Here is a 25,075-nt window from a genome sequence, read left to right on the forward strand (position 1 = left end):
CCCCAGCTCTGCCGGTGCTTCCTCTCTTGCCTGGTCTGGGACCAGACTGCAAGAAAAATGAATTGCAGGTTGGCGACCAGAAGTTGCCCAGCTTTTCTTGCTGCCCTGCCCCTGACGATGCCCGCAGTCTCGGCTGGGCTCTCCGCTTCCAGCCCCACTGCACCAAAGTGGATTGATGGGCTCAGGCTGAGAGTCAGTCCCATCACAGGTCCACGGCAACTTTCCTTCACCTACAGCAACAGTTTTCCCATTTATCTACAGAAATTAACTCTTTGTATGTGAAAAAACGAGGTCTGATGGATACAATGGTCCAAATACTCATTCGTAGCAACACTGACTCCTCCAGCCATTGACTTCACACAAGCAACTACTGCTAATTTACCAGGGCACAACAGAGACCAGATCCTGGTCCTGGGCTGCTCAGATGAGATGCCCAAGCAACTTTGCGCAGGTACCCACTCCCCAGAGCACCCTTTGCAGGCAAAGTGACCCCTGATTTAGCCAAGCACCTGCGACCTAACCCCCACGTTGCCACCACGGGATGCCTCCAGCATCCTTGGAGGGCTCCACCCCTCCCTTTGGCAGGCTCGGCAACGGAGAACATCCCACGGTGATCTGCGAGATTTGTTCAGAGCCCTCTCTAATCGCAACCAGAGGGACGGGGATAGGAGCCGGCTCATCTGCTGCAAACTCCCCGCACAGAAAGCGAACAGGCGCTGGCTGTCAGCTCTTCTGCCTCTTCTTGGCAACTCTGCGGCAACACGCATGACACTTGCCATGCACACGTCAACAGTGTCGCGCGTAATGACATGCAAGCAGGGGACGAGCTGGAAATGAAAAGCAGCCTGGGGTGCCAGCTGACAGATCCCCGCGAAGCCGGGAGCTGGAGCTCGCCGCGGTATTTGCACAGCTCACGTTTCCTCCCCGAAATACCACCTCCCGGCACAAAACGTCAACACAGAAAGATGCTGCAAAGCAACAAACAAGCAAACAGCAACCCGCTGCAGCGCGTCTTCCCCTGCCGAGCAGCTTCTCCGCCGCGCAAATCGAGGAGCCGACCCTCCTCTTGCACCAGCACCAGCTGGGAAGCCCCTGCAAGACTTTTATCTGCCTTCTGTCCCGATACGTTAAGTTGATGTCAGAGCATCGAGCGCTCCGTGACGGGGCTGGGGCAAAGCCATCGTGTCCATCACGTAACCAGCCGAATCGTGGTACCACATGCTCCCAGGTCTGTGTGTGCCAAAGAAATTCATACACAGCTGCCCTCGGGAAGGGGACCCTGCTTGCCTTGCCCAAGTTGGGAAGGAAATCTGTGGCAGGGCAGGAAAACAAACCTGGAGTTTCTCTACTCCCAACGTTAAACTAAACATAGTTTAATTGCTGTCCTCTGCCACCATGACCATTGCAGGCACTTCCAGAGCCACCAGTGGGAGAAGCAATAATTTGACTGCTCAGAGAGGGAAACATCAAGCAAGGGGTTCTTTTTGCCTCTTTTGCCTTACTTTCCCCTCAGCAGTAAATTGAAAATAAAGATGTGCCCCAATGCCCTGAGGACATCTCCAAATTTCAGTTCAGGATCTGAAAATAACCCCATGAAAAGACAGGTCTCAGTCCCCAGATTTTAAAATGACCTCACTCCAATCTAGGCCAGGGCCTGGGGATTCAGTAACGTCTGTATTTAATGCAGAGAGCAGTAATAACACTGAAACCAGGCGTGCTCCGATCAGGCTTCAGGAGTCTCATCTAAGGAGCTTCCAACCCCCTAAAATATCCAGGAGTTGCTGATGCAACGTAAGTTGGTCCAGGAAGGACTGAACTTCTTCCCTGGGAGCCTACAGGAGAGGTGGGGAGGGACTCTTGATCAGGGAGGGGAGCCATAGGATGAGGGGGAATGGTTTTACACTGAAAAAGGGGAGATTTAGATTAGAGATTAGGAAGAAATTCTTTGCTGTGAGGGTGGTGAGAGCCTGGCCCAGGTTGCCCAGAGAAGCTGTGGCTGCCCCATCCCTGGAGGGGTTCAAGGCCAGGTTGGACGGGGCTTTGAGCAACCTGGTCTGGTGGGAGGTGTCCCTGCCCAGGGCAGGGGGTGGCACTGGATGGGCTTTAAGCTCCCTTCCAACTCTAACCATCCTATGATTCTATGATCCCCACAAGCCCAGGTCCAGCTTGACTTTGCAAAGCCCCAGACCCTCTGTGGCTCAGCAGCAGGCTGGACACAGCCGTCTTACAGGAGAAAAGCTCAGAGCTGTCACTAGAAAACCCACCTCCTCCAACTGGGATGAATGTTCCCGTTGGAAAGAGCCATCCGGGCAGGCAGGGGACGGCGCCGTAAGCCTTCGTTAAGCCGAGTTACACAAGCTGCTGGCCCCACAGCCGGCTGTGACAGGTGACAGCCTGACACCGGGCCAGCCGGGGATGCGCGGGAGAAAGCGGCTGCTATTTTTAGCCTGGCATAAAAGTGCAAAGATTAATGCTCTGTGTACACATCAAAGGGGCGGCCCAAACAGGTTGTTTTACTGTATTGACAGCCACTGGGTCTGATAAGGATGCTGAGTGGAGAAAGTCAGCCCCAAAGTGTGTGTGCCACCTCTGCCTTCTTACCCCAGGGAAAGGAAAAGTCCTTTCTCCTGTGAGAAAGGACTTTTGCTGAACCCGATGCTCAAGAGATGGGACACAAATGACCCTCCTCGGTCACGCAGCTGCCTGCCAAACCCTACTGAACCCCCCTGAAACCCGGATGTGTGTCTCAGATCTGGATCTGATCTCAGATCTCCCAGATCTGGTGATGCAGAGATCACATGGAGCATCCCGGGGTGACTGATGGTGACAGCACCGCCAGCACAAAAGCTCCACGTTCAGCCCTTCCTAACGCTGTTAGAAGTCAAAACTCTGTTTTAACCAAGTTCAAACTGTTAGGAACGCTGTTAGGAAGTTAACTGGGAAGTTAACTCCTAACGGAGTTAAAACTCTGTTTTAACGGGAACTGGAATTTACAGAGCGCCTCTTCGCTTCTCACCACGTCACTGATGACGACGATCGAGTTAATTAAGACACAAAGATCTGACGGGGAGCTCCACATGCCCGCTGGCACTCAGTTTAAAAGGTCTGAAACGTGCCAAGGCGGCGATGGCAGGTGCCTCCCCCCGCCTGGAAACACACGTTTCGGGGAGGGTTGATCCAAGGCTGCAGCACTCGGCTACCGCAGCAGCATCTCACTGCCGTTTGCTTCCGTTATTCCACTCTATAAGGAAAAAGTATGAATATGAAAGTATCTTCTTAAGAGAACCACTGAACCTTCCTTTTGGAGTTTTCTCTTCGTGGGCAGGACCCTGTGTCCTCGTGCCCACCATGGGCTGGCACCCCCCAAAGTTAATTAAGACTCGGGTTTGCTGGAACACGTTCATGCCGTATTCTCACCATTCCAAACACCAGCAACCAGAAGGTCAGAAATGAAGAGACTGCACACAGAAGACACCTGGCAGAGAACTTCTAACCCCCAAACCTGTTTTCTGTAACCAAGGGAAGAGATGAAAAAGGAAGACACCCCAAATGGTCTGCAGCCCACCGAGCCCCTTGGCATGAGATCTCTTGAGGGTACTGCAGCCATGGGGGAGGAAAGGACCAGGCTGGATGGGGCTTTGAGCAACCTGCTCTAGTGGGAGGTGTCCCTGCCCAGGGCAGGGGGGTTGGAACTCGATGATCTTCAAGGTCCCTTCCAACTCAAACCATTCTATGAAAGTGCATCAGCCAGAGCCTCCCCAGGGAGTGTCCCCTCCATCCCAAGGGGTGCAGGAGGCTGTTGGGGGCTCATACAGGACACCCCAAGCCTCCAGAAAGCCCAAGCAGGACGCGATGCCCCGAGGCGAGTAGCTTCCCGTCAATTCCTGCATTTGCTTTAGTGGGTAAAATCATGTTCCTAAAAAGCAACCTGTTCCTCCCTGACACACGCTAACACACCTGCAAAGAGCTGCTCCGTGTTCAGATATGAAGATCAATGACTGCAGAGACAGTTGCCTTGGGCTAGAAGAAATGGTGGAAGGAAGAGATGGCACAATTGAATACAAGAGAGCAATCCTTTGGAAAAAAAAACATGCCCTGATTTACAGCAATAGAGAAAACAGACCATGCTGTGCCCCCCTCCTCATCTACAATAACCTCAAGAAAATGGGGGCCCAGAAAGCTGTAAGCTTTGTGCTGCTCAGACACACTGCAGTGCAGGCCCAGCTAGAAAAAGGGAAGGAACCACTGAGGCCACCCCCACCAGCACCTCCTGCCCATGTCCCACCAGGCTCCGAGAGCTGGTGCTGGCAGGGACATCATCAGGGCTTTGCTTTCCTGCAGGAATGGGGCTTACTCCCTTTGGAAACAACCACTTTTCCAAACAGCTGCTCAGTGGAAAAAGGAAAACCCAGGCTGGGCGATGAGGATGTCTGCACATGTGCCACCAACTCGCACAATTTCTGCGGTGAGTTTTGCACAATGTGCTAATATTCTTCACATCCCGAGCTCTGGCATCAGCAATCCCATAGGAACCAATCCTTCCTTCTTATTTCCAGTCTCGCTTTCTAGTTTTCCCCTCCTATTCCAGGCTCAGGCGCGGTGGGGAAGATGCAGGACTTCTTACCTGCTTCAGGATGGACGCAGGAGACGAGGGATGCCCACAGCTGTCACCGGGGCAGTGGCAGGCATTAGGTGTCCAGAGGAGTCTGGCAATATGCGGGTACATTCTAGAGGAGACGTTTTTCTCAATATTGGTAAAAATACCCATTCCTCACCCCTGGTGAGAGCCACCAGCATGGCCATGCTGTGCCCTGGCATCTGCCTCGGCTCTGAGAGCCCGCACCCCCTCCTGTGACAGGCACCGACGCAGCCACCCAGGCATTCCATTGATTTTTCTTTTCTCGGAGAGAAAGCAAGAGTCAAACTCTTAATTACCTCAATTACCAGTTTTGCTGTTTCCCTTTATCTGTATTGAAGGGCTTCTGTTGGCTTGCTTAGAAAATTTTCTCCTTTTTAAAGAAGCAGATGTAGTCAGGTAAACAGCAAAAGCATCGCTGGGAAATTCATTGCCGGGCTATTTGTGAGGCTGAGAGTTCACCCTCCAGCTCGTTTGCGCTGATCTGCTGTCTCCATCGGGGCCAATTCCTGCACAGATCTCCACAGCACAAGAGGAATTTCATGCCTCTTCCAGGGTTTTTCCCGTTCCCCCAGAGTTTTGATGCTTTAGTCATTCATCCCTAGTATTTGTTCAAAAAGGCAAGACGCGCTCGGCCCCAGGCTGTACCAGCCCTGGCATGTTCCAAGTCAATGGTGACGGTGACACGCAAGCATCCCCGCAGCCAGGGACTCTGTGCAGGGCATGTCCAACCAACCCGCCCGGACTGGGTCTGTGTAAAAAGCAAGAACATGCTCCAAAAAAAGCCCCAAACCACCTAAACTACAGCAAAAGAATCTTGGGTAGCAAGCAATGTGTTATGAAACACACGGACAAGGCAAGATCCCGAGCTTCCGAGGCTCTGTGATGTGCAGGGGGGTTGAGAGAAGGAGAAGTATCATCCGTGACCCCAGTTAGGGGATAGAAATGGTCGCGAGGCCAGGATGGCTCATACCCCAACAGGGAACGTCTCAAATGCACCAGAATGGGCAGGTGGCAGAGCACAAATAATACCAAAGAGGGAAATTAAAACATTACAGAAACAAACGGCATGGCCTGAAAGTTCATTAGTAAAACATAGGTGCAACACAGAGACTCATTACCCTATTATAGCAACACAAGGATTTTCTTCATCTCAAAAATATCTTAATCAAACAGAAACCTCTTTGCTGAGTCCTGAAGTTTTGCTCAGGTAAAAAAACCTGCTTCTACTGAAAGTTAAAAAAAACCCCACCGCGCTGCTGAAGAGCACAGCAAGCATCACGCTCTCCAAATGATGTTGTTCTTGAGGAAAAGAAGTGGTCCTGGGCAAAAGCTTCTTGGGGTGCCACCAAAAAGGTCAGGGAACCGTGAGGTGTCCTGACCCTCCACCCTGTGAGTGCTCTTCAACACCATCCCCACCACCCTCCTAGAGTAACCCCCAAAGCCCTGCTCATCCCTCCAGCCTCTACAGTGGGGGACGGGAAGGGATGGAGCTGCCCAGCTCCAGGGTGGCACCGTGGCTTTACCTGCATCTCAGCACCGTCACGGAGCACCCAACCACAGCAGACTCACAACCACGAGAGAACCTGGGACGTGGGCAATGGGTGGCCTCACTGTGCAACCACCAAAATGCTGCAGCTCTCCCTGCGCCACCACGGCAAAGCCTCCGCCGAGCGCCGAACCCTTCGCAGAAGCTCAATTACTCTGGAGGAGCATTTATTCCTTTATTTATCCAGCCAGCCAGAGACACGGCATTTAAAGAAAAACCTACCTATATCAATCAAGGGCCTATTTAAGCGAAGGGCTGAAAACTGGGATCAGCCTGAAAAGCACAACAAACCCGAGGCCATTAGTCTGAAAGTGGGTCTCAAGGGCACTTGAGGAAAAGGAGTAAGTGGACCCCAACACTCTTGAGGATCACATCTATCCCTGGAGAAGATTACACGGCAATAAAATATACTCAGCAAATTGCCATGGTTAATCTCATCTCTGTAAACTGAATGCTTCACTTGGCTGAAGGGAAAAGGGCATTTTTTTTCCCATACGCTCCCTTTTAATATACTAGATAGAAATAATTAATCCTGCATAGTGTTTCTCTTCTGAAAATACTTAATTTTATTACACGGAAGGCTTTAGTCAGTCATCTTTTCTTTACCTACGTTCCAGTCTAAATTAGTCTTGTCCAGTGTCCATAAATTAATGAGCTTAGGAAAGTCAGTGGAAAGATAACTCTGCCAGCAACCTTCAGCAGAGGCTGATACTGTTCTCACCGCCAGCTCCACTCGCGGGGGAATTCTCCTGTGGCACACCACGACTTTAAAAAGGCAATTTAAAGGGATGATTTTCATTTTCTGTTTATTAAAATAGTATCCAGGCAGGCCATTCGGACCAGATGCCCAATCTTCTTAGGAACTTAAGCTAATAGATTTTATAGGCGCTATTGCTTCTCAACAGCGGAGCGGAATAGAAGATGTCAGGAGAAGAGCCTGGTGGTATAAGGGCGAAGGACGGGGTTGCAGACAGTGGTGGACGGTCACGGTAACGAGCTGCAACCCACAAACAAGATTTTGTGACCATCAGCGCATCCAGCCCCAGATTTACCGACCGTGGTACGCCTACTTACTCCACTTCTGTGGCTTCTATAGTGTCTGTAAAACCATGAGCCAAAAACTATACTCCCAAAGCTGGGTTCAAAGAAGAAAGGGATCACCAAGAAGATATTAAATGGGTTAGGTTTTAAATTAACTGGCCGGTTGTTTAGACCAGCATGTAACCTGGCGGAAGGAGCCTAAAAGCCTCTTTAGGGTCCAGGTGTTGATGCTAAGAGGTGCCCGTGCACTTCACCACTCCCCTCCTTGACTGAGGATGCTCCGGGTAACGTTGGGGACGTCCTGGTTCCCAGCTCAAGAGCTCACAGCCCTGTGGGCAGCCTGCTGTCACCCCTGGCACAAGCCATGGGCAGGAGACCCAAAACCAGAGATCCAGGACCCCGCGGGAAGGACCGACCACTGGTACCCAGTGTCTGCCAAGGCGTCCTCCTGTGTGATGGAGCAGAGAAAGGGCTGGAGGTCCTGGGGAGGAGAGGGCGACACTGTGTGTCTGGTCAGGCCACTGGCACCAAATCCTTTTACTCAAAAACAAACAAGAACCTCAACAGAATTAAAGCCCTGTTTTTCAGCTGGCACTGCTGGGACCGCTTTGTGCAGAAAAGTAAGAATCTGCAGCATTTCCTTATCAGCTACAGGAGCCAAAACCCCTCAAGATTTGGCAATACCCTTTGAAAATCCACAAAAATTCCTACGCACGTAACAGAGCGGCTGCGGGCGCAGGGCTCAGCCCGAGGGTCAAAAATGGGTCTGGGAAGAGGAACCTGCAGTGGCTGGCTGGTCTGATGGCACTTTTGTGCTGTTTGCAAGCTATCCTTGTGTCAGGGGCTGTAACCAGCACATTTCTAGCAAAAATAGTTGATGGATGTACCGTAACATCAGCCCTTTCCTTGGACATCCGTGCTCGAGCAAGCAGCCCGGTGTAGCTGCAGGGTTCACCATGACTCCTGCTAACTGGGATGATGGATGGCTGGGCTGGCACTACCCCCTGGTACAACCTAAACCTGCACCAAAACGCTTGTCCCCAAAACCTACACAGGTGGTAAACACTCGGTTCAGCTCTGAAGCTCTCGTTCGGCTTCTTGCTGCTGTTTTGGGAGAACAAAGCAGCTGGACTTGGCTCTAGGAGGATCCACCAAGCTCCTGTGACAGGAGCACCTGTCCCCAAAAGGCACCTCTGGACTACTTCAACACCGGTGGCCAATGCTCAGCCCCGTGAAAGTCCCTTTGTGCCACCCAAGTGGCACTCGGGATGCTCAGGAAGGGGTTAATGCTGCTTGCAGCAGTGTCCTGCCCTCCGGGTACCAGCAGCCAGTGAGTGTGGCTGCAGGTGACGTAATGCTGGGTGGCTGCGCAGGCTGCACACCCCATCCCTCCATCCCTTCATCCCTCTGGCGCTGGAGGTGTGGCAGGGACCCCGGGATACGTCAGGGACCCCGGGATCCTCTGCCAGGCAGGAACCAGCCCAGGACAGCATGGCTCAGCTACACCCACTGTTTTTTTTCCAGCTGAATCCCAGACGCTCAGCACTTCCCAAGCAATGAATATTAGAAAATGATCATTATCAGCTTTTAAAACAGCCTCGGAGATCTGGAGCACAGAGCCAGCAGCATCCCCCCGCTCCGCAGGGCACAGCCGACACCAACACCGTGCCCGTGTCACAGCTGGGAAACTCCTTCTGGTCCCGGGACCACCCAGATTCTCGCTGTTTGGGTTTGGAAATCCCCCTCTGATGACGCTATTTCTGTGCAAAATGTCAAGGATGGGGTCGGGTGGCCCCTCACATGCTGCTGGCGGTTCAGGATTCATACAGGCAGGTTCTGGAAGTTTTAGAGAAATGCAGCTGAAGCTCCAAATTACAATTAACAGGTGCAATAAGAAAAAAAAAAAAAAAAAATCTCCATTTTCCCCTCTCCATCTAAAAATCTCCTCCAGTAACAGTCTGTAACCAGAGTGGGTCCTTCCAGGCCTCTGGAATAATGCAATCCTCTAAGGAGAAAGTGATTCACTCTTCTTTGATGTGATAAAAAGAGGAAAACAAGTGAACAGGAGGCACTAAACAGCCATCTTGTTAAACCCAGACAGCTTTTCCAATTTCGTTTCTGAGCTGTTTATCACCGTATAAAAAGCCTGATACTCCGCAGACCAGATGAAGACCAGAGCGCTGATGCCCCTGTCTTTCTCACGTTCATATTCCAGCCCAAATCTCACCGAGATTTAGCTCAACAATGTATTATTTAAAGCCTCAACTCTGATTCAGTGCCCAGAAGACTATTTCAATGTAGACCTGGTAAACAAGCGCCCAGGTGCGGTGCTGGGAAGCTGCAGAGCGGCGGCGGCGGAGGAGAGGACGGGCACCATTTCCCAGCAGGGTTCATCTGCACAAACTTCTGTGCAAGAAGAAAAACCCGGCCGCACGGAGAGCCAGCGCCGGCCAGGCAGCCGTCTGCTGGTGGGCTGCTTGGAACAACAAGACGCAGATGTTTTTCTGGTTGACTAGACAAACACAGCGCCTGGGCTGAGAGCGAAACACATTATTTTTGATGCTGTGCAAGGAACTTCTCTGTCTTCCTTTCACAGAATCACAAAATGATTTGGGGTTCGAAGGGACCTCTGGAGATCATCTAGTCCAACCCCCCCTGCCAAAACAGGTCCACCCAGAGCAGGTTGCACAGGAACGTGTCCAGGTGGGGTCTGAGTGTCTCCAGAGACAGAGACTCCACCACCTCTCTGGGCAGCCTCTTCCAGGGCTCTGCCACCCTCACGGGAAAGAAGTTTCCTCCTCCTGTTTAGGTGGAACTTCTTATGTTCAAGTTTGTGCCCGTTACCTCTTGTCCTGTCACTGGGCACCACTGAAAAAAGACTGGCCCCGTCCTCATGACACCCTCCCTTTAAGTATTTATAGGCGTTGATCAGATCCCCCCTCAGTCTTCTCTTCTCCAGACTAAAAAGACCCAAGTCCCTCAGCCTCTCCTCACAAGAGAGATGCTCCAGGCCCCTCATCATCTTTGTAGCCCTCTGCTGTACCCTCTCCAGCAGTTCCCTGTCCTTCTTGAACTGGGAGCCCAGAACTGGTCCCAGTGCTCCAGATGGGGCCTCACCAGTGCAGAGTAGAGGGGGAGGAGGACCTCCCTCCACCTGCTGGTCACACTCTTCCTGATGCACCCCAGGATGCCACTGGCCTTCTTGGCCACAAGGGCACATTGCTGGCTCACGGGCATCCTGTTGTCCACCAGGACTCCCAGGTCTTTTTCCACTTTCCCCCTTTCAGTAGGGAATTCAGCCTTAACGGCAGCGGGAGGGGGCACAGCCTGTGCTGCTCTCCTCCCTCCAGAACCCAGCAAAACACTGCGGTCCCCAACCCCAGGGCAGCTGCAGAGGATGCTCAGGCAGCATCTCTCCCCGCGGGCATGCAGGGCAGAACCAGCACCAGCTCCAGCACCCATGGGTGCTGCTCTCCTCCTTCTCCCAGAGCACCACCCACCTACCTGGTGGCCCTTCAGGGACCTGTGCTCCCCAAACCCAGCCAGCAGGCTGCTTGGATTCCACTCATTTCCATTTAAGCAATATATATCTTGGAATTGCTACCAGGGAAGCCTGGGACACTTGAGCGTATGCTTTCTGGATATAAAAAGACGAAAAACGCTGCTTCTTCATGTAACTTAAGCCAAACTACTAACGTTAAAGCATCTGGAATTAATTATCTCAGCCAGATAATGTTTCCATAATTATTTCAGTAACGCAAACAGCTCCACTTGTACTTCCATCCACCTACTAACGGGGAGCAGAGGCAGAGGCTGCGAGCGACGGCACCTGCCGTGGGCGAGCACGAGCCACAGCGGATTGGGAAGCGGCCAAACCCCCTGCCCCGACCCTGCTGCTGGCTGAGTTGAGCATCAGAGAGCTCCAAATACACAGGAGGGCACAACGATGGCTATTCCTGTGATTAGGAATCCTTACACAAAGCCAACCCAACGAAAGCAAAGCTTTGAGGAATTTGAAAAGGCAGCGTCCAGCCTTTTTTTTTTTTTTTTTTGGTTTGTTTTTAATGGGTTTTGAGGCAGTGCACTAACACTGAACCCTAGAACACATGAGAACAGTTCTGAGGCTGAGTCACTTGAAGCAGCACACAGCCCATCCCACAAAACCAGAAGGGATCTGTCTGCGCCCTGCACGGACTGCTAGAGAGCTACGCTGCCAGATCTTCTTCAAATGCACTGAAAAAAACCCATCTCGCCACGGTACCGGCAACACGGAGCCTCTACAGACTCAGCTCGCTTTCCAGCCACGCAGGAAAATTCAAAAGGATTATCCACAGCAGCAAGAACCGAGCAGGAATTCCCGCTGCCGGGCTGTCCTGCTCCTCCCATCGCTCTGAAGAGCGCTTAAGAGTAATAGTTTCTTGTATTGTTCAGTGGGGACAACAAGGTGCACTAAATCACTAAGCGGTGATTTAATTACCGCTGCGGCTGCAAGCAGCAGCAATCAGATCTTGCTATGGTTTTGCCCGGCCCTGAGCTAAACTCGTGGCTCTGGATGGAGAGAGGAGGTGATGGAGAGAGATGCGGAGGTGATGGAGAGAGATGTGGAAGCTCCCGAGGCTGTACCAAACCGGAGCCCGTGCCAGGAACCGTAAAGCTCGGTACGGAGCAGCGGGAATCCAGCCCGCTCCTTCTATCCACTCGCTGCTGAAACACACTTGACCTTCTGTGTGCCTGATCCAGTACAAACCACAGGCATCCACTGGGAGGATTAGCAAACATTTAAAATAAAAGTCCGTGTGGCTGGGTAGTAGGTAAGAACAGGCTGGATTAACACGTTTCCCGGAGCAAACTAATAAAGGTGAGGACCTGCTGAAAGCCCACACGAGAACTTGTCAGGCAGATTGTAAAACAGAAATGATTGCAAGTAACAGACAGAGTAAATCAGGCTTATTCCTTTGCAAAGCACTCCCAGGCACCGGGGCACAAACTGGCAACCCTCTGCCGCGCCGATACCACCTTCTGCACAGCCTCCGAACCACCGACCTGCTGCTGCCTAAATATATTTACATTTAAATACCTACATTATGTATTTAAAGACCAGCAGGACAGACCAGCCCGCAAACAACCCGTCGTCCCCCCCCGCCGCTGGCAGGGACAAGGGCTGCGGGAGCAGATCCGACTGGAAAACTCCCTTTCCCAGGGGCAGGGCTGCAGAGGGAACCCACTGATGTTCCATCACCGGGGGTTTTTTGCTGCCCTTGATGGGTGCCACCAGCCAGATCGTCCTCGCCACAACCAGGCGTCACCCGGGGGGTCCCCGGGAGCGCACAGACAGCGAGCTTTTCCTCTCCCCGCGCTCCCATGTCCCAGTGATCTAAACATTTCGGCCTGGGGCGGTTGGGATTTTTATTTCTTTTGATCAGAGTGGAGTCTCAGATCTTGAAAGGGAAGCAGACATGTATTTCTGAAGCATAGCAGCATCCAGGCATATTTAAGGGCAGGCAGCCACAGAACTGGGGGTAGCTGGCCCAAAAAACCAGCCCTTTGTAAAATCACCAGCAAGCCCCAAACTCACAGGGTTTTCATGATGAGCTGGAGGGAAGAAAAGAAAAAAGGGAAAGAAAAAAAAAAAAAAGAAAGAAAGGAGAAAAAAAAAATGGAGGAAAAATAAAGGAGAAAAAAAAGGAGGAAAAAAAAGGAGAAAAAAAGAGGAAAAAAAAGGAGAAAAAAAGAGGAAAAAAAAGGAGAAAAAAAGAGGAAAAAAAAGGAGAAAAAAAAAAGAAGGATCACATAAAAAAAAAAAAAAGCTCTGCTCCAAAAGATACACAAACTGCTGCAGAATCCTGCCTGCCCCTTCTGCAGCAAAGCCCAAGGGAAGCTGCTGATGAGTCAACAGCCAGCCTGCGTCGCCGGCCGAGGAGAGGAAGTCCAATCCTCACACTCTGAGAACAAAGTGTGCTGGTTCATAGAGAACACGCTGAGACCGAGGAAGCCTCGGAAAGCCCTTCCCGGGCTGGGAGCCGCGCTGCCGCAAGGATACAGTCTGGCCGCCACCCAGGGATCCTGCTGCCAACAGGGAAAGAGGGAGAGGTGAGGTCCCGGCATCGCTGGGATGTGTTCACGGTGCCACCCCGTTGCCGGGCCAGCCTGGCCACCGCTCCTCGGCACCACCACCACCACCACGTCGCAGAGATCGCTCCCCGAGTTGTTTTCTCCCTTCCCTGGAATCACTCCCTCCCTGCGCTGGGTGCTGTGGATGCGGCACCCATCCCCGCTGACGAGGGTCCACTCAGTGGGAGCAGAGGGGAAGAAGGGCAGGGACGCGCCCCAGTCCTACTGGTGCACCAGTTAATTCTTCTCTTTGCCCCAGTAATTCATCTCCGACGTCGACCCCCGTGAGCAGACCTGCTCCGCGTCCTTCCTCTTGCTCCCCTCTGCCACGATGCTGGTACCACAAAACCACGACAGGAACACCCCTGCCAACAGCTCTACACCCCCTCAAAGAACCTCTGCACCTCCCGGAGATGTTGGGGCAACTCCTCATGGGGACTGGAGTCCAGTAAAGACCAACAGAGCTGGAAGGCGACCAACGCCGGGCAGGTCCACACCGCGATGCGGGCACAGCCAGCCCATCGATGGATGCCCAGCAGCGCGGCAAGGAGCTGCTCCACCTGCATGTGTGGCTGCCGGAGGAGAGGGACCAGAAGGGACCTGCCGGAGGAGGACAGGACAGGGACAGGAGGGACGGCGGTTTGCACCGGTGCCGCCGCCATCGCCGAGCGGGTACTCGCAGAGGTTGCGCCTTCCTGTTGCCACAGCACTTTCTGTTTTCTGTTCAAACAGGGCCACGGCAAGGAGGCAAGTATAGATCCGCAACGCCAAGAATATCTGGGAAGGCTGCCAGCGGAGGAGCAGCCTTCCTGCTCGTCCTCCCGCTGTGCGCACATTCACAGGAAACAGAATCCACAGCACATACTAATGTGCCTCACTTAATGCCAGATCCAAGAGCCACCTCTAGATCCCGCCTGCAAACCCCCCTCAGCCGCATGCCAAAAATGTTCCGTCATTAAATAAAGGAGGAATGAAAGCCCCTACAGGCGCATAAAACCCCACGTAGGTGCCACTGCTTTATGGAGTGATGCCCTCCGCCGAGCACGCTCAACCTGCCACCGTGTCCAGCACCGGCATTGCCACCAGCGGGTAGGGACGAGCCTGGGTTGGGTCCCTGCACACCCGCTCTTCAACAGGGGCTTCACAACCTCCACAAGCACCAACCAGTCAGGCCCACTTTCCTCTTGGGTGCATCACGGTGTGAAGACAAAGCTCATCTAAAGCTTCTCTTCCCCTTCACAACAGGAGTGGTACCTGCAGCCCCGATGCTCCTATCGCAGTAACTCTTCATGCTACTTTATTTTGCATAATCATAGAATGGTCAGAGTTGGAAGGGACCTTAAAGATCATCTAGTTCCAACCCCCCTGCCATGGGCAGGGACACCTCCACTAGAGCAGGTTGCTCAAAGCCCCATCCAGCCTGGTCTTAAACACTTCCAGGGATGGGGCATCCACAGCTTCCCTGGGCAACCTGTTCCAGTGCCTCACCACCCTCACAGTCAAGAACTTCTTCCTAATATCTAATCTAAATCTCCCCTCTTCCAATTTAAAACCATTACCCCTTGTCCTGTCACTACACTTTCTGACAGAGAGTCCCTCTCCGGCTCTCCTGTAGGCTCCCTTCAGATATCGGAAGGCTGCTATGAGGTCTCCCCGGAGCCTTCTCTTCTCCAGGCTGAACAACCCCAGCTCTCTCAGCCTGTCTTCATAGGGGAGATGCTCCATCCCTCTGATCATCTTCGTGGCCCTCCACTGGACCCGTTCCAACAGGTCCATGTCCTTCCTGTGTTGAGGACTCCAAAGCTGGACACAGTACTCCAGGTGGGGTCTCACGAGCCCAGAGACCTTAAACCTGAGCTATGCTGAGATGGTCCAGCATTGAATCCAGCACCCGAGTGTGCCCCCCCACAACAGACTGGGACCCTGTGCCACTGACTCATGGTGGAAACCTCTGTGCCTCAGTTTAACCAAGTGTAAAATGACCTCAGAGCTCACACGGGGGCTGTAAAGCTCATCTCTGGTTCTGGAAATCCAGAGGAGATCCTTCGGCTATGGGCTCTGGAAGAGGCGGGATGTACTGCCATCACTGGGATGCAGTGTCACCACTGGGATGCAGTGTCATCATCACCCACATCCCAAGGCAGGTGACCTGGAGACGCATGGGCAGAAGATGCCAGCCCACAGGACGGGAAACTCTCCTCGACTCCTCATTCCCCTGCTCCCATCTGACCACAAGCACCTTTTCTCACCACGCTGGAGCCCTTCAAGCTTTGGGCAACTCTCAGGCGTGTTACCATACAAAATAAAATGCTTCTCAGTAACGACGAGCCAGAAACGATCCGTGGAGAGGAAGCAGCTGATCTCCCGTGTTGCCTGATATCCCTGGCATGCGGGTGGCCACCGGCAGCATCCCTGCCTCCCGGGACACCCAGCCAAGAGATGCTGCACCTCTTCCCCCACCGCTTTCCTCCCAACTGCACTGCGATTTGTGCTAACCTAGAAAGGACCCTGGGGTTTAAGGTGGCTCTTAGCGGAGGCATTTTGAGACGGCGGCTTTCTGGGGAAAGCATTCCTTAAAACGCAGCTCTTTCCTTCTGCCTCACCCCCAGCTTTTGACATTTCAGAGCTCCAGAAAAAAATAAAATGTTTCAAAAAAAAAAATAAAAAAAAATATCTAATTTTCAGCTTTGGAGGCACAAAACCTCGGGTAGGGAGAGCTGGTTTCCAAGCGCCCAGGCAGGAGATGAAAAGAGCAGCAGCGGCTGCGTACAAGGCACCTTTCAGAGGGCAAGATCCATCTCTGGAGTGGGAAGTGACCCTCGCACCCTCCCTGGCAAAATCTCTGGGAACTGGCCCCCTGGGGTCCCAGGATGATGGGCTACTATTTTTCAGGCAGCACTTGCCTGTTCTCCAGCTCCCGGGGCTCCAATGGCTTCTCCCCATCCGCCTCCCTCTAGGAATTTCACATGGAAATGGCTGTCAGGAGTGACAACAGGACCAGATTACCACGGGCATCCATCCTCTGCTGCCACGAACCCAAGGACAGGATACTCTCTCACACCCCACCTTTGAGATGGGGCGGGGGGGGGGGGGGGGGGGGGGGGAAGCAAAACGCTGCCCCAACGGCAAGGAACAGCAGGGGCTGCTGGGCTCCAAATTTCCCAGTCTAGGGAAAAATCAGCACTGGGATTTTTTTTCAGTGAAGGAAAGAATTCGGATTGTCCACACTGGCAGGATCCATTGGGTTTATGTGAAATTTTTTGTTTGATTTGGAGAAAAAGGAAAGTTTGGGAAGAAAGGGGGAAAAGGGGTGCAGAGCCCACGGGGCGGCAGCTCAGGTGGGACCAGCGAGGCAGCCGGGATGGAGATGGGGGCAAGTTAAAGCAATTAATCTAGGGAGGCAAATGGAATTGTAAGGCGGCCTAGAGAGGCAGATGAAATACAGCCATCTCTTGCGAAAAAATACTTGACATTTCTCCAAAGGAGGGAGAAGCTGCGAGAGGGAGCTGTCTGATGCTGGAGATGCAAAAGGGATTGCGGTCTTCATCTGTCCTTGGCAGCCCAAACGCTGCTCTCTCCATCCCCGACTCACAGCGGTGACCCGAGTGGGAAAACACCGAGGGCAGGGATGCTGTCGGGAGAGAGAGAACTGCTCGGGAGGAGCGCACCCGCCTCTGCCGTGCCTTCTGGTGTGCGTGCCGAGGGATGCTGTCCTGATTAAAAGAAAAAAATCTGGCAGTGTCACCGCTCGTCCCCCCTGGGGATGCGCATCACGGCCACAAACCAGGTGCAACCATTAAGGGCTGCTGTAAAATGAGCTCTTCATTCCATTCACATCGCACTAGCGATGGCGAAATACCCTCAACAGGCTCCAGTCCCAGGACAAAGCCCTCCGAGCCACGCTCGCTGCCTTGCCAGCAGAGAGAGATGGTTCAGGTAGACGAGACACAATGCAGGATGGACAGACAGACAGACCTCCGAAGAAGCTAAGGCTGTGGGCAAGCAGCATGATCCCGCAGCAGCCCTGGAGGAGCAGCCTGGGATGAGCAGGGCATGTGGTAACCTGGAGGGGCTGCAGAAATCCACCTGGGATTAGCTGAGGGTGATGGAGCCACTAATGAGTATCTTTAAGAGGTCATGGAGCACGGGTCAGATTTCAGGAGACCAGAAGAAGACACATAGTATCTGCCCTTAAAAAGAAAACTCGGGGAAAACCACTGAAACGCATAAAAAAAGCAGTTGACATGAACACACACAGAAGATTACACGGGATAAGGACCAACCAGCATGGGCTGGGACCTCTGCGGTGGGTGGACAGAAGAGGAGCAGATGGGACCTATCAAGGTTTCAATGCTACCATCAGGAGGTGCTCACCAGTGTCCGTGGGCTGTGCCGAGACCTCTGTGTGCCCATGTTTCCTCACGCAGACACGGAGCACGCTTGTTTAATCTGCCGAGTTTAACTCAGACGACGGGAAAGCCACAAACTCTTTGGAGAGCAAGGCTTGGAAACAAAACGGCATTGAGGAACTGAAGAAAGAGCTGGAAATACTGCAAGAGGCAGTTCATCAAGGATTATGGAGTAGCGCCGAGCTTGAGAATAATCAAAGGAGCAAAAAAAACCCCAAGAATTAGGAAATTTTTCCAAGATGGGCAGTGTGAAATCCAAGCTCAAGGTGAGTGGGCAGCACCAGGCTGTGGTGGGGTGTCTGATGTCCCCTCTGAAGCCTGTGGCACATCCTCACAACGACATGGGTGAAAGGAGGGGAAGCCTGGAAGATGGCGACAAAAACATTCACGGCTCCAGAATACATGACCTTTGATGGAAGCTTGTAATGAATGGATCTGCTTAGTCCGGATGAGAGAGGACTGAGAGGAGACATGACAGCGATCCCAAAAATTGTGAAAGATACTGGGAAAGAGCTGGTGCCGGAGCAGGATGCAGTGAGATGGGGACCTGGGAAGGATGCTTTGCTTTAGGAGCATCCCTGCGCGGGAGCAGGCAGCACCGGCAGAGCTGCCCCAGGCTCCCCAAAAAGAAGGGCTTGGAGAAAAGCCAAGGGGCACGTCTGTAGCCTGCCCTGTGTGCCGGCACCCCCCCGGCTCAGAGCTCTGGGATGCAAAACCCCAGCCGACGGAATGCCGGGGAGCAGTGCCCACGTCCGCCCGCTCTCTGGGCTGGCTTTACTCAGCCCAGGCTATCACTTTTTTGGCTGGAAATAGCACCGGCGCGAGCCCTCAGCTGGGCAGCAGAGCGCTTGCGAGTCCAGACTGCGGTTAAACTATCAAAGACAACTAAAAAAAGATATTCCACACACAGGGTTTCTTTTTTTTCCACACCCCCCTCTTTTTTTTTTGGTGTTTTTTTTTTTCTTTTCTTTTTTTTCTTTTTTTTTTCCCAAGGATTAAATCAACTCAACAGCCCCCTTTACAACTTCCCTTTTGATGTGTTCAGACTCATTAAAGTTTCATTTCTTTCTCTGTTTTCCCCCCGGGGTGGGGGGGGGGGGGGGGGAGGAGGGAGGAAGGGGAGCGTACACAAAAGTTTACTTCAGAAGCGGGGCCGGCAGCTGCAGCACCAGCTGCTCTTGCTGTGGGACAAGAGGAGCCTCCGCTCCTCTCCCAAATCCCTCAGCAAAACGTGGCCTCGAGCAGCCGCCTGCGAGTTTTGGGGTCCGACCCTGCAAGTTTTAGGGTCCCTCCCCAACCTGCCTGGTTCCCCCCCACCGGCAGCACCAGCCTTTCGCCCCCCACCACCTCCCCGGCTTCATCCGTCGCCCCGGGATAATCCCCCGCACACAGCGAACGGGGAGCAGCTCCCCCACGTTTCTTTTCTGCCCGAGCAGCTGTTGAAGTGCCTATTTTAAAACTCAGTTCCCTATTTTAAAATAGCTAACGAGACACCGATCTAGGCCAAGAGACATCGTCTCTACAAGGTCCAGGAGACGCCTGCCTATTCGCTGGGCTCTTTTACCCAAGCCCCGAATCTCGGCATGTCCATCACATTTCCAACACACGCACAACCAGCTTACACAGGAAAAAGGGAAGTTTTTAATTTAAGGGCCAACTCCTGCACCCTTGCCGTGAAATACCAGCGGTGCAGCCACGTGGTTCTAGATGGAGACGCATCAACCAGCCGGGCAGAGGCTGACGTTCTGGGTGGTTTTCTGCTGGTAATTTTTTTTTTTTTTTATCCTCCCTTTGATTTTATCAGGTCTTTTTCAAAATTCCCCGACCCAGAGCTGGCCTGCCCGGCACGGCTCCTCACTGCTGCCCAAGAAAAGCTGGGAACACACCAGAGGGACTTTCAGAAAGTGACTGTCCCATGGCAGGAGGTCTCTGTGCATCCCCTTTAGATGCTCTCCAAGATGGTGTCCGCCCCACCAAGGTAGAGCGGAACCCCACGGAGGGGACCAGGCAGAGGGGACCCACTGAGGAGACACCACAGAGGGGACCAGGCAGAGGGGACCCACGGAGGGGACCAGGCAGAGGGGACCCCGCTCGCTTACCTGACCACGGGCTCGGGGATGGCCTCGGCGCTCGCCGGCACCTGGACGCCTTTCTCCCACTCTTGCCTCCAGGGATCGGCCAGGACGTAGTACTCGTCGGGGCTCAGCTGGAAGGAGTCGGGGATCTTCATGGCCGTTATCAGATCCGTACGGAAAACCTGCATCGGAGGCAAAAAACAAACATCCAACATGCAGGGTCTGGCAGAGGCTGGGTGCGAGGGCGCCCTGGGGAATCGGTCCCCAAGGGACAGTGCGGCGGGTGCCTGCGTCCCCAACGGTATGGCTTCAGGATGTCATTTTATGTCACCTCCGGGGTGAGGTCTGGGCAGGAGAAACAAGGCACACGGGCAAGGAATCCCCTGCCTGGCCAAGCAGCATCAAGGAATTCCCTTGCCTCAAGCACCAAAAGCCCAAGCCCCCGCAGCTGCAACCCCTCTGAGCTCCCCAGCCCAGGCAGACACGAAATCCAGCCGCAGGCTGCAAATTCAGCTGAGACACAGACTGAAAACTGGTGTTAGGGTAAAGAAACACCAGGCTGCTTTCTCTTAGGGGATCAGTGTTTCCTACATAGGACACAATGTAGGATGCACGGCACCAAGGGATGCACGGCAACTGGGCTTCTGCACAGTCAGCCTTACTGGGGGGAAATTATGTTCTTGGCATGAAGGAAGCTGTGGGAATCAACAGAGCCACCTCATCGCCCCAAGCACCTTCACGTCCCCCATCGCCGTGTCACCTCGTTACCCCAAGCACCTTCACGTCCCCATCATCCTGTCACTCCCTGCTCTGAGCGGGGACAGCCCAAAGCTGAAGGTTCCCCCCATCGGGGCTCGGTTGCTCCAGTGGAGCAAAAGGCAAAAAATAAAGCCAGGCTGGGTTATGCTAAAGCTGGAAAATACCTGACTAAACAGTAATCCAGGTGCCTGCTTCCATATCCACAGCCAAACACAGGGAGATTTTTCCTCACCCAATAAAGCTCCTGTGAGACCAACACGGGACCCCTCCTGCACGGAAACCCCCCAGCGCCTCGGAGAGTGAAGGGGCTCGCTCTGGCCCTGCAGAGCCTTCCCCCAATACACTACGATGAAAACCACATTCCAAAAGAAAAAATCCCTCAGGGTAAATGAGGTTTTCCTTCCAGAGGGTTGCCTGACAGCAATGACTCGAGCAATCCTGCCTCTTGCAGCATGAAAATAAATTGTAAATGAAAATGGATGATTTCTCCTCTCTACCATCTGCTATTAGCTGAGATAATAACCGGCGGTGTCAGCAGCCGTGCCCGGACACCGACTCACTCCATCCACTCCATCCCTGCGACTTCTGCAGGGCAAGGATGGATCAGGTGTTTTCTTCAGACGCTGTTTAATCCGTTCTCCAAATGAGGATTGCTTTGTCAGAACCCCAACGAATGACACAACACGGTTTTACACTTTTGATACGAAGGTTCACGCGCTTTGGAGAGTATTTGGGAAACCAAATCGGCTGAGATACAGGAAACTAGACATTAACTAAGACCACTGAGACCAGTATTTAGGTCAGTTTGTTTAATCCTCAGAGTCTCAGCTGCTAACCCAATTAGAGTTAAATACAATACATAAACAAGCTTTTTCTATGTTGGGACCTCTCTGAATTGTACTGGTACCTTCCTCCCGCTGCATCTGCTTGGAGACATTTTTGTCTTGATTGGAGTTGGCCAGACGCAGCCTCAGCGCATCCTTCAATACGCATAATTAACAGCCTACATATTACAGACAGAATTAGGCTCAGTTTGCGAAAGATCAGGTTCCTCTAAGTCTCCACGTGCTACAAATGCATGGTTACGGATGCCACCAACTCTCTCAGCCTGTCCTCACAGCAGAGGGGCTCCTGCCCTCGGAGCATCTTCTTGCGCACAGGCAGCACCAGGTGACAGCCGGAGAGGTGACAGGCCCCATCTCTTTGAGGTAACACTAGCGGTGGGTGGCCAGGGTGGATTTATGTCAACGTCTGGCTCATCACCTTCCTCCTACCCACGAAGAGGGAGACGGAGAAGCCTGAACCAACATGCCCTGTCTGGTCCCCCTCAGGGCTGCAGTCCACGAGCAGGAAATAAAACAGCTCCCTCCGACCCTGGCGTCAGAAAACTAAACACATTTCACTTTGCTTACAGCTATTACTTAGATAATTTCTTTAGGCTGTTTGCTGGGGTCATGGCTTCGGCGGTCCAGGCGCCCCAGCAGCATCCCACAGGCAGCTGGCCGGGCATCCCACGCCACTCACCACCGCTCTGACCAGCAGGACCAGCCTCACCGATGTTCCACAACACCCTCAGCAGATACAAAACCCTCCAGCAAACCGTGTGCAGTACCTCGCAGCGCTGGAAAACACAGCAACGGGATCAGCCCTCTGTATAATTTCTCCCCTCTACACGGTGTGGACCCCAGGCTCCTGTTTTCTTGCGTTAAGTCTTCCCCAAATTCATCCCTTCTGGCTTTTCAGCTCACATCAGCAGAGCAGCTTAAGTTTTAATTTTAAGCCAAATAAGCACGATTGTATCTATTTCCCTGAAGATGGTAAGGCGCATCGCAGGCTGGATTTGCAATCTCGCTACTTCATTTATTTAGTCCTTCTTGGAAAACAGATAAGCTGGCCCATCCAAAGGCGGCACACACGCCCGCACTTTATCACAGCGATGCCTCTGTCTTTTCATGAAGAACTGGAAATGCTCAAATTATTAACTATCAAAGCAGAACACTTTAGAAATGATAGAACGGCACAGAAATTGTAAAGGAAAGCAGATCAGTTGTCTGGAAATCTCCCAACAGCTAATACGCTCAAATTGTAATCTAAATGTCTTTTTGTTTTGAATTGTCTGGGATTAGGGTTGGGAAAAGACTCAATTATTCTACTCAAACTCTTCTGAATTATTTATGAAAACCAAATAAAGGATAAATTGGGCACTGATGAACCGAGGACCTGGCGGCGAGGAGAAAGTTGGGTACCAGAAAACAAGCAATTTTCCCTCAATAGGAGTGTTTACTGTTTCTCCGCGGCTGCAAGAGCGGACAAATTGTCTCCCAGGCCGGGCTGCTCCGGTCCCTGCTCCCCCCACGGCCCTGGCCCGGCTCCGTCCTCCCCTTTCAGCCCGGCACTGGCTTCCAGTTTATTGCCTATTGATCCACCGCCGATGGGGAAGGCCAAGCCGAGATGTTCCTTTTATTACCTCTGCTCGCTCGGGAACCTCAGGCAGGTTCCAGCGATGCTCGGAGACACATCACGACGATGCCCAGGGCCCAGCCTCGCCCTTTGCTACCCTCAGCTTCGAAGATGGGGGAAAAAGAACATGAAATTGCCAAAATCTCAAGATATTTTTGCCTTCGTATTTCTAAGCGAGAGAGACTAGGAGTCAGGGTCGGCGTGCTCGTGGAGTCCCAGAGCTCAGGCAGGAGAAAGGCGCATGGAGAAAACCTCCCAATCAATCCCTGTTGATCCCACAGCCGTGGGTGAGCAAAAAAAAGTGTTTCACAGCAGGGCACGGTGAGGAAAAGGCAAAAAGAAGCAAAATGCCCAACATTCCCCCAGGAGATGCAGCAGAGAGGTGAATCTAGCAGCTCCTGCTGGGGGCTGCACCTCTTGCGCCCCATTGCCAGCCCTGGGCAACTATGGCAGGACCATCCCTGCATCCACCACAGGTCCTGTTGCACCCACCACCACCCAGGCACCCATGGCAGGACCATCCCTGCCACCCACCATGGGTCCTGCTGCACCCACCACTGCCTGGGCACACACAGCAGGACCATCCCTGCACCCACCACAGGTCCTGCTGTACCCACCGCCACTCAGACACTCATGGCAGGACCATCTCTGCACCCACCATGGATCCCGTTACACCCACCACCAGCTGGACACCCCATGGCAGAACCATCCCTGCAGCCCACCACAGGTCCTGCTGCTCCACGCTCTACCAGAGCAGCCCAAGGAAGACACCAACCTCCCCCCCCAGCAGCTCAGGCCACCAGCTCAGAAGTCCTGCTGTCCCACCAGCCGTGGGGAGAAGCTGTCTGATCGCACACACAGTCCCATCCAGATCTTTTTGTGTAGAGAACAGCTTCTAGGTGATTATTCCTTCCTGGTTCGAAGAACTGCTGGGCAGTCTCAGACTCGAGCTCACCCCTCCTGTCCCAGCACCACCACCGCCAGCCACAGCCTGGTCCTGCAAATCCAACCGCTCTGGATCAGCTCCATTTCCATGGTCCACAAGCCTTTAAGTTACCCCCGGCACTCACTTTTCACAGGCAGGACAAGCCTCTATTACCAGCCTCTCCTATTTCTCCATCCTTTCAGCCCACCAGTTTGTGGTGTTGAACTGACTGCCTCCCCAGGACAGCCGGTCCCAGCGGTCCAGGAACATCAAAACTCACTGGGACACCAAAGCCATCACATTCCCCAGCGATACATCAATATATTTTGTTATTGCTGTGGTGAAGCAAACATATCTTCCCGTTTTCAACCCTAGGCTTCACTCTGCTCCAGCCTGGGATGGGAAGGATGCTCCTGGAGTTACCACAGGGACCTGCAAGGCAGGGGGTGGATTCAGCTCCTCCCTGAGCCAAAAGAACGTCATACATCATCCGTTCCACCTTGCAGAGGAGATGGCTGCCGGGCACCTCCAGGAGCTCTCAGCATCGCTTTGTCCATCGCTTGGGCAACCTCGGCTAGAAATGGCTCCCCACGGGAGGAGATGCCGTGGAACATAGTTCCTCGCTGTGATGGGCACACCATGACGGATCAGGAACCCTCAGCTAAGGACTCCAGGCTACCCTGCTTTGCAGCATCATTCCTCCTCCTCCTCTTCCTCCTCCTCCATGGCTGACCAGCCCCTCTCCAAGCCTCTCCACCACCTTTCTGTGCAATCCTCGCTATCAATTTCCAATTTCTTTGACTCACTCACAAGCGAGTCAAGTAATAAAGTGGCCCAGCAATCTCACCGCCATTCAGCTCCCGCTTTATGGGCTCTGTCAAGGACTCAGCTTTTTCAAGTGACTGCACCGCAGGTCCGAGCCTGCCAATTATCCCCGCAGCCCCAAATACCGGCCCGAAACCACCAAATTCAGATCCCCTGGAAACGACTTTCCGCTCCTACGAAACCAGCTCCTGGGCGAGAGCCAAAAAGCTGTATCCGTTCTGGGCTTTAAATCGAAACGAAAAGAAAACTCGTCTAGCGCCGTGTTTAATTAGCTTTAAAAACTGC

At 53.0% G+C, this 25,075-nt stretch overlaps 1 protein-coding gene across 2 annotated transcripts in view; it reads right to left on the minus strand.

The window, feature by feature from the left end:
* Nucleotides 1-25,075, minus strand: part of JADE2 (jade family PHD finger 2) — a 77,382-nt gene that overhangs the window by 42,786 nt on the left and 9,521 nt on the right. For both annotated transcript variants that reach the window (XM_074156268.1, XM_074156267.1), the window contains exon 3: nucleotides 19,846-20,003. In XM_074156268.1, coding sequence (XP_074012369.1) covers nucleotides 19,846-20,003 — 158 coding nt within the window. The remainder of the gene's footprint in view (nucleotides 1-19,845; nucleotides 20,004-25,075) is intronic.

The sequence above is a fragment of the Numenius arquata genome, chromosome 11 (genome assembly GCF_964106895.1).
Source record: "Numenius arquata chromosome 11, bNumArq3.hap1.1, whole genome shotgun sequence".
In the NCBI taxonomy this organism is placed as follows: domain Eukaryota; kingdom Metazoa; phylum Chordata; class Aves; order Charadriiformes; family Scolopacidae; genus Numenius; species Numenius arquata.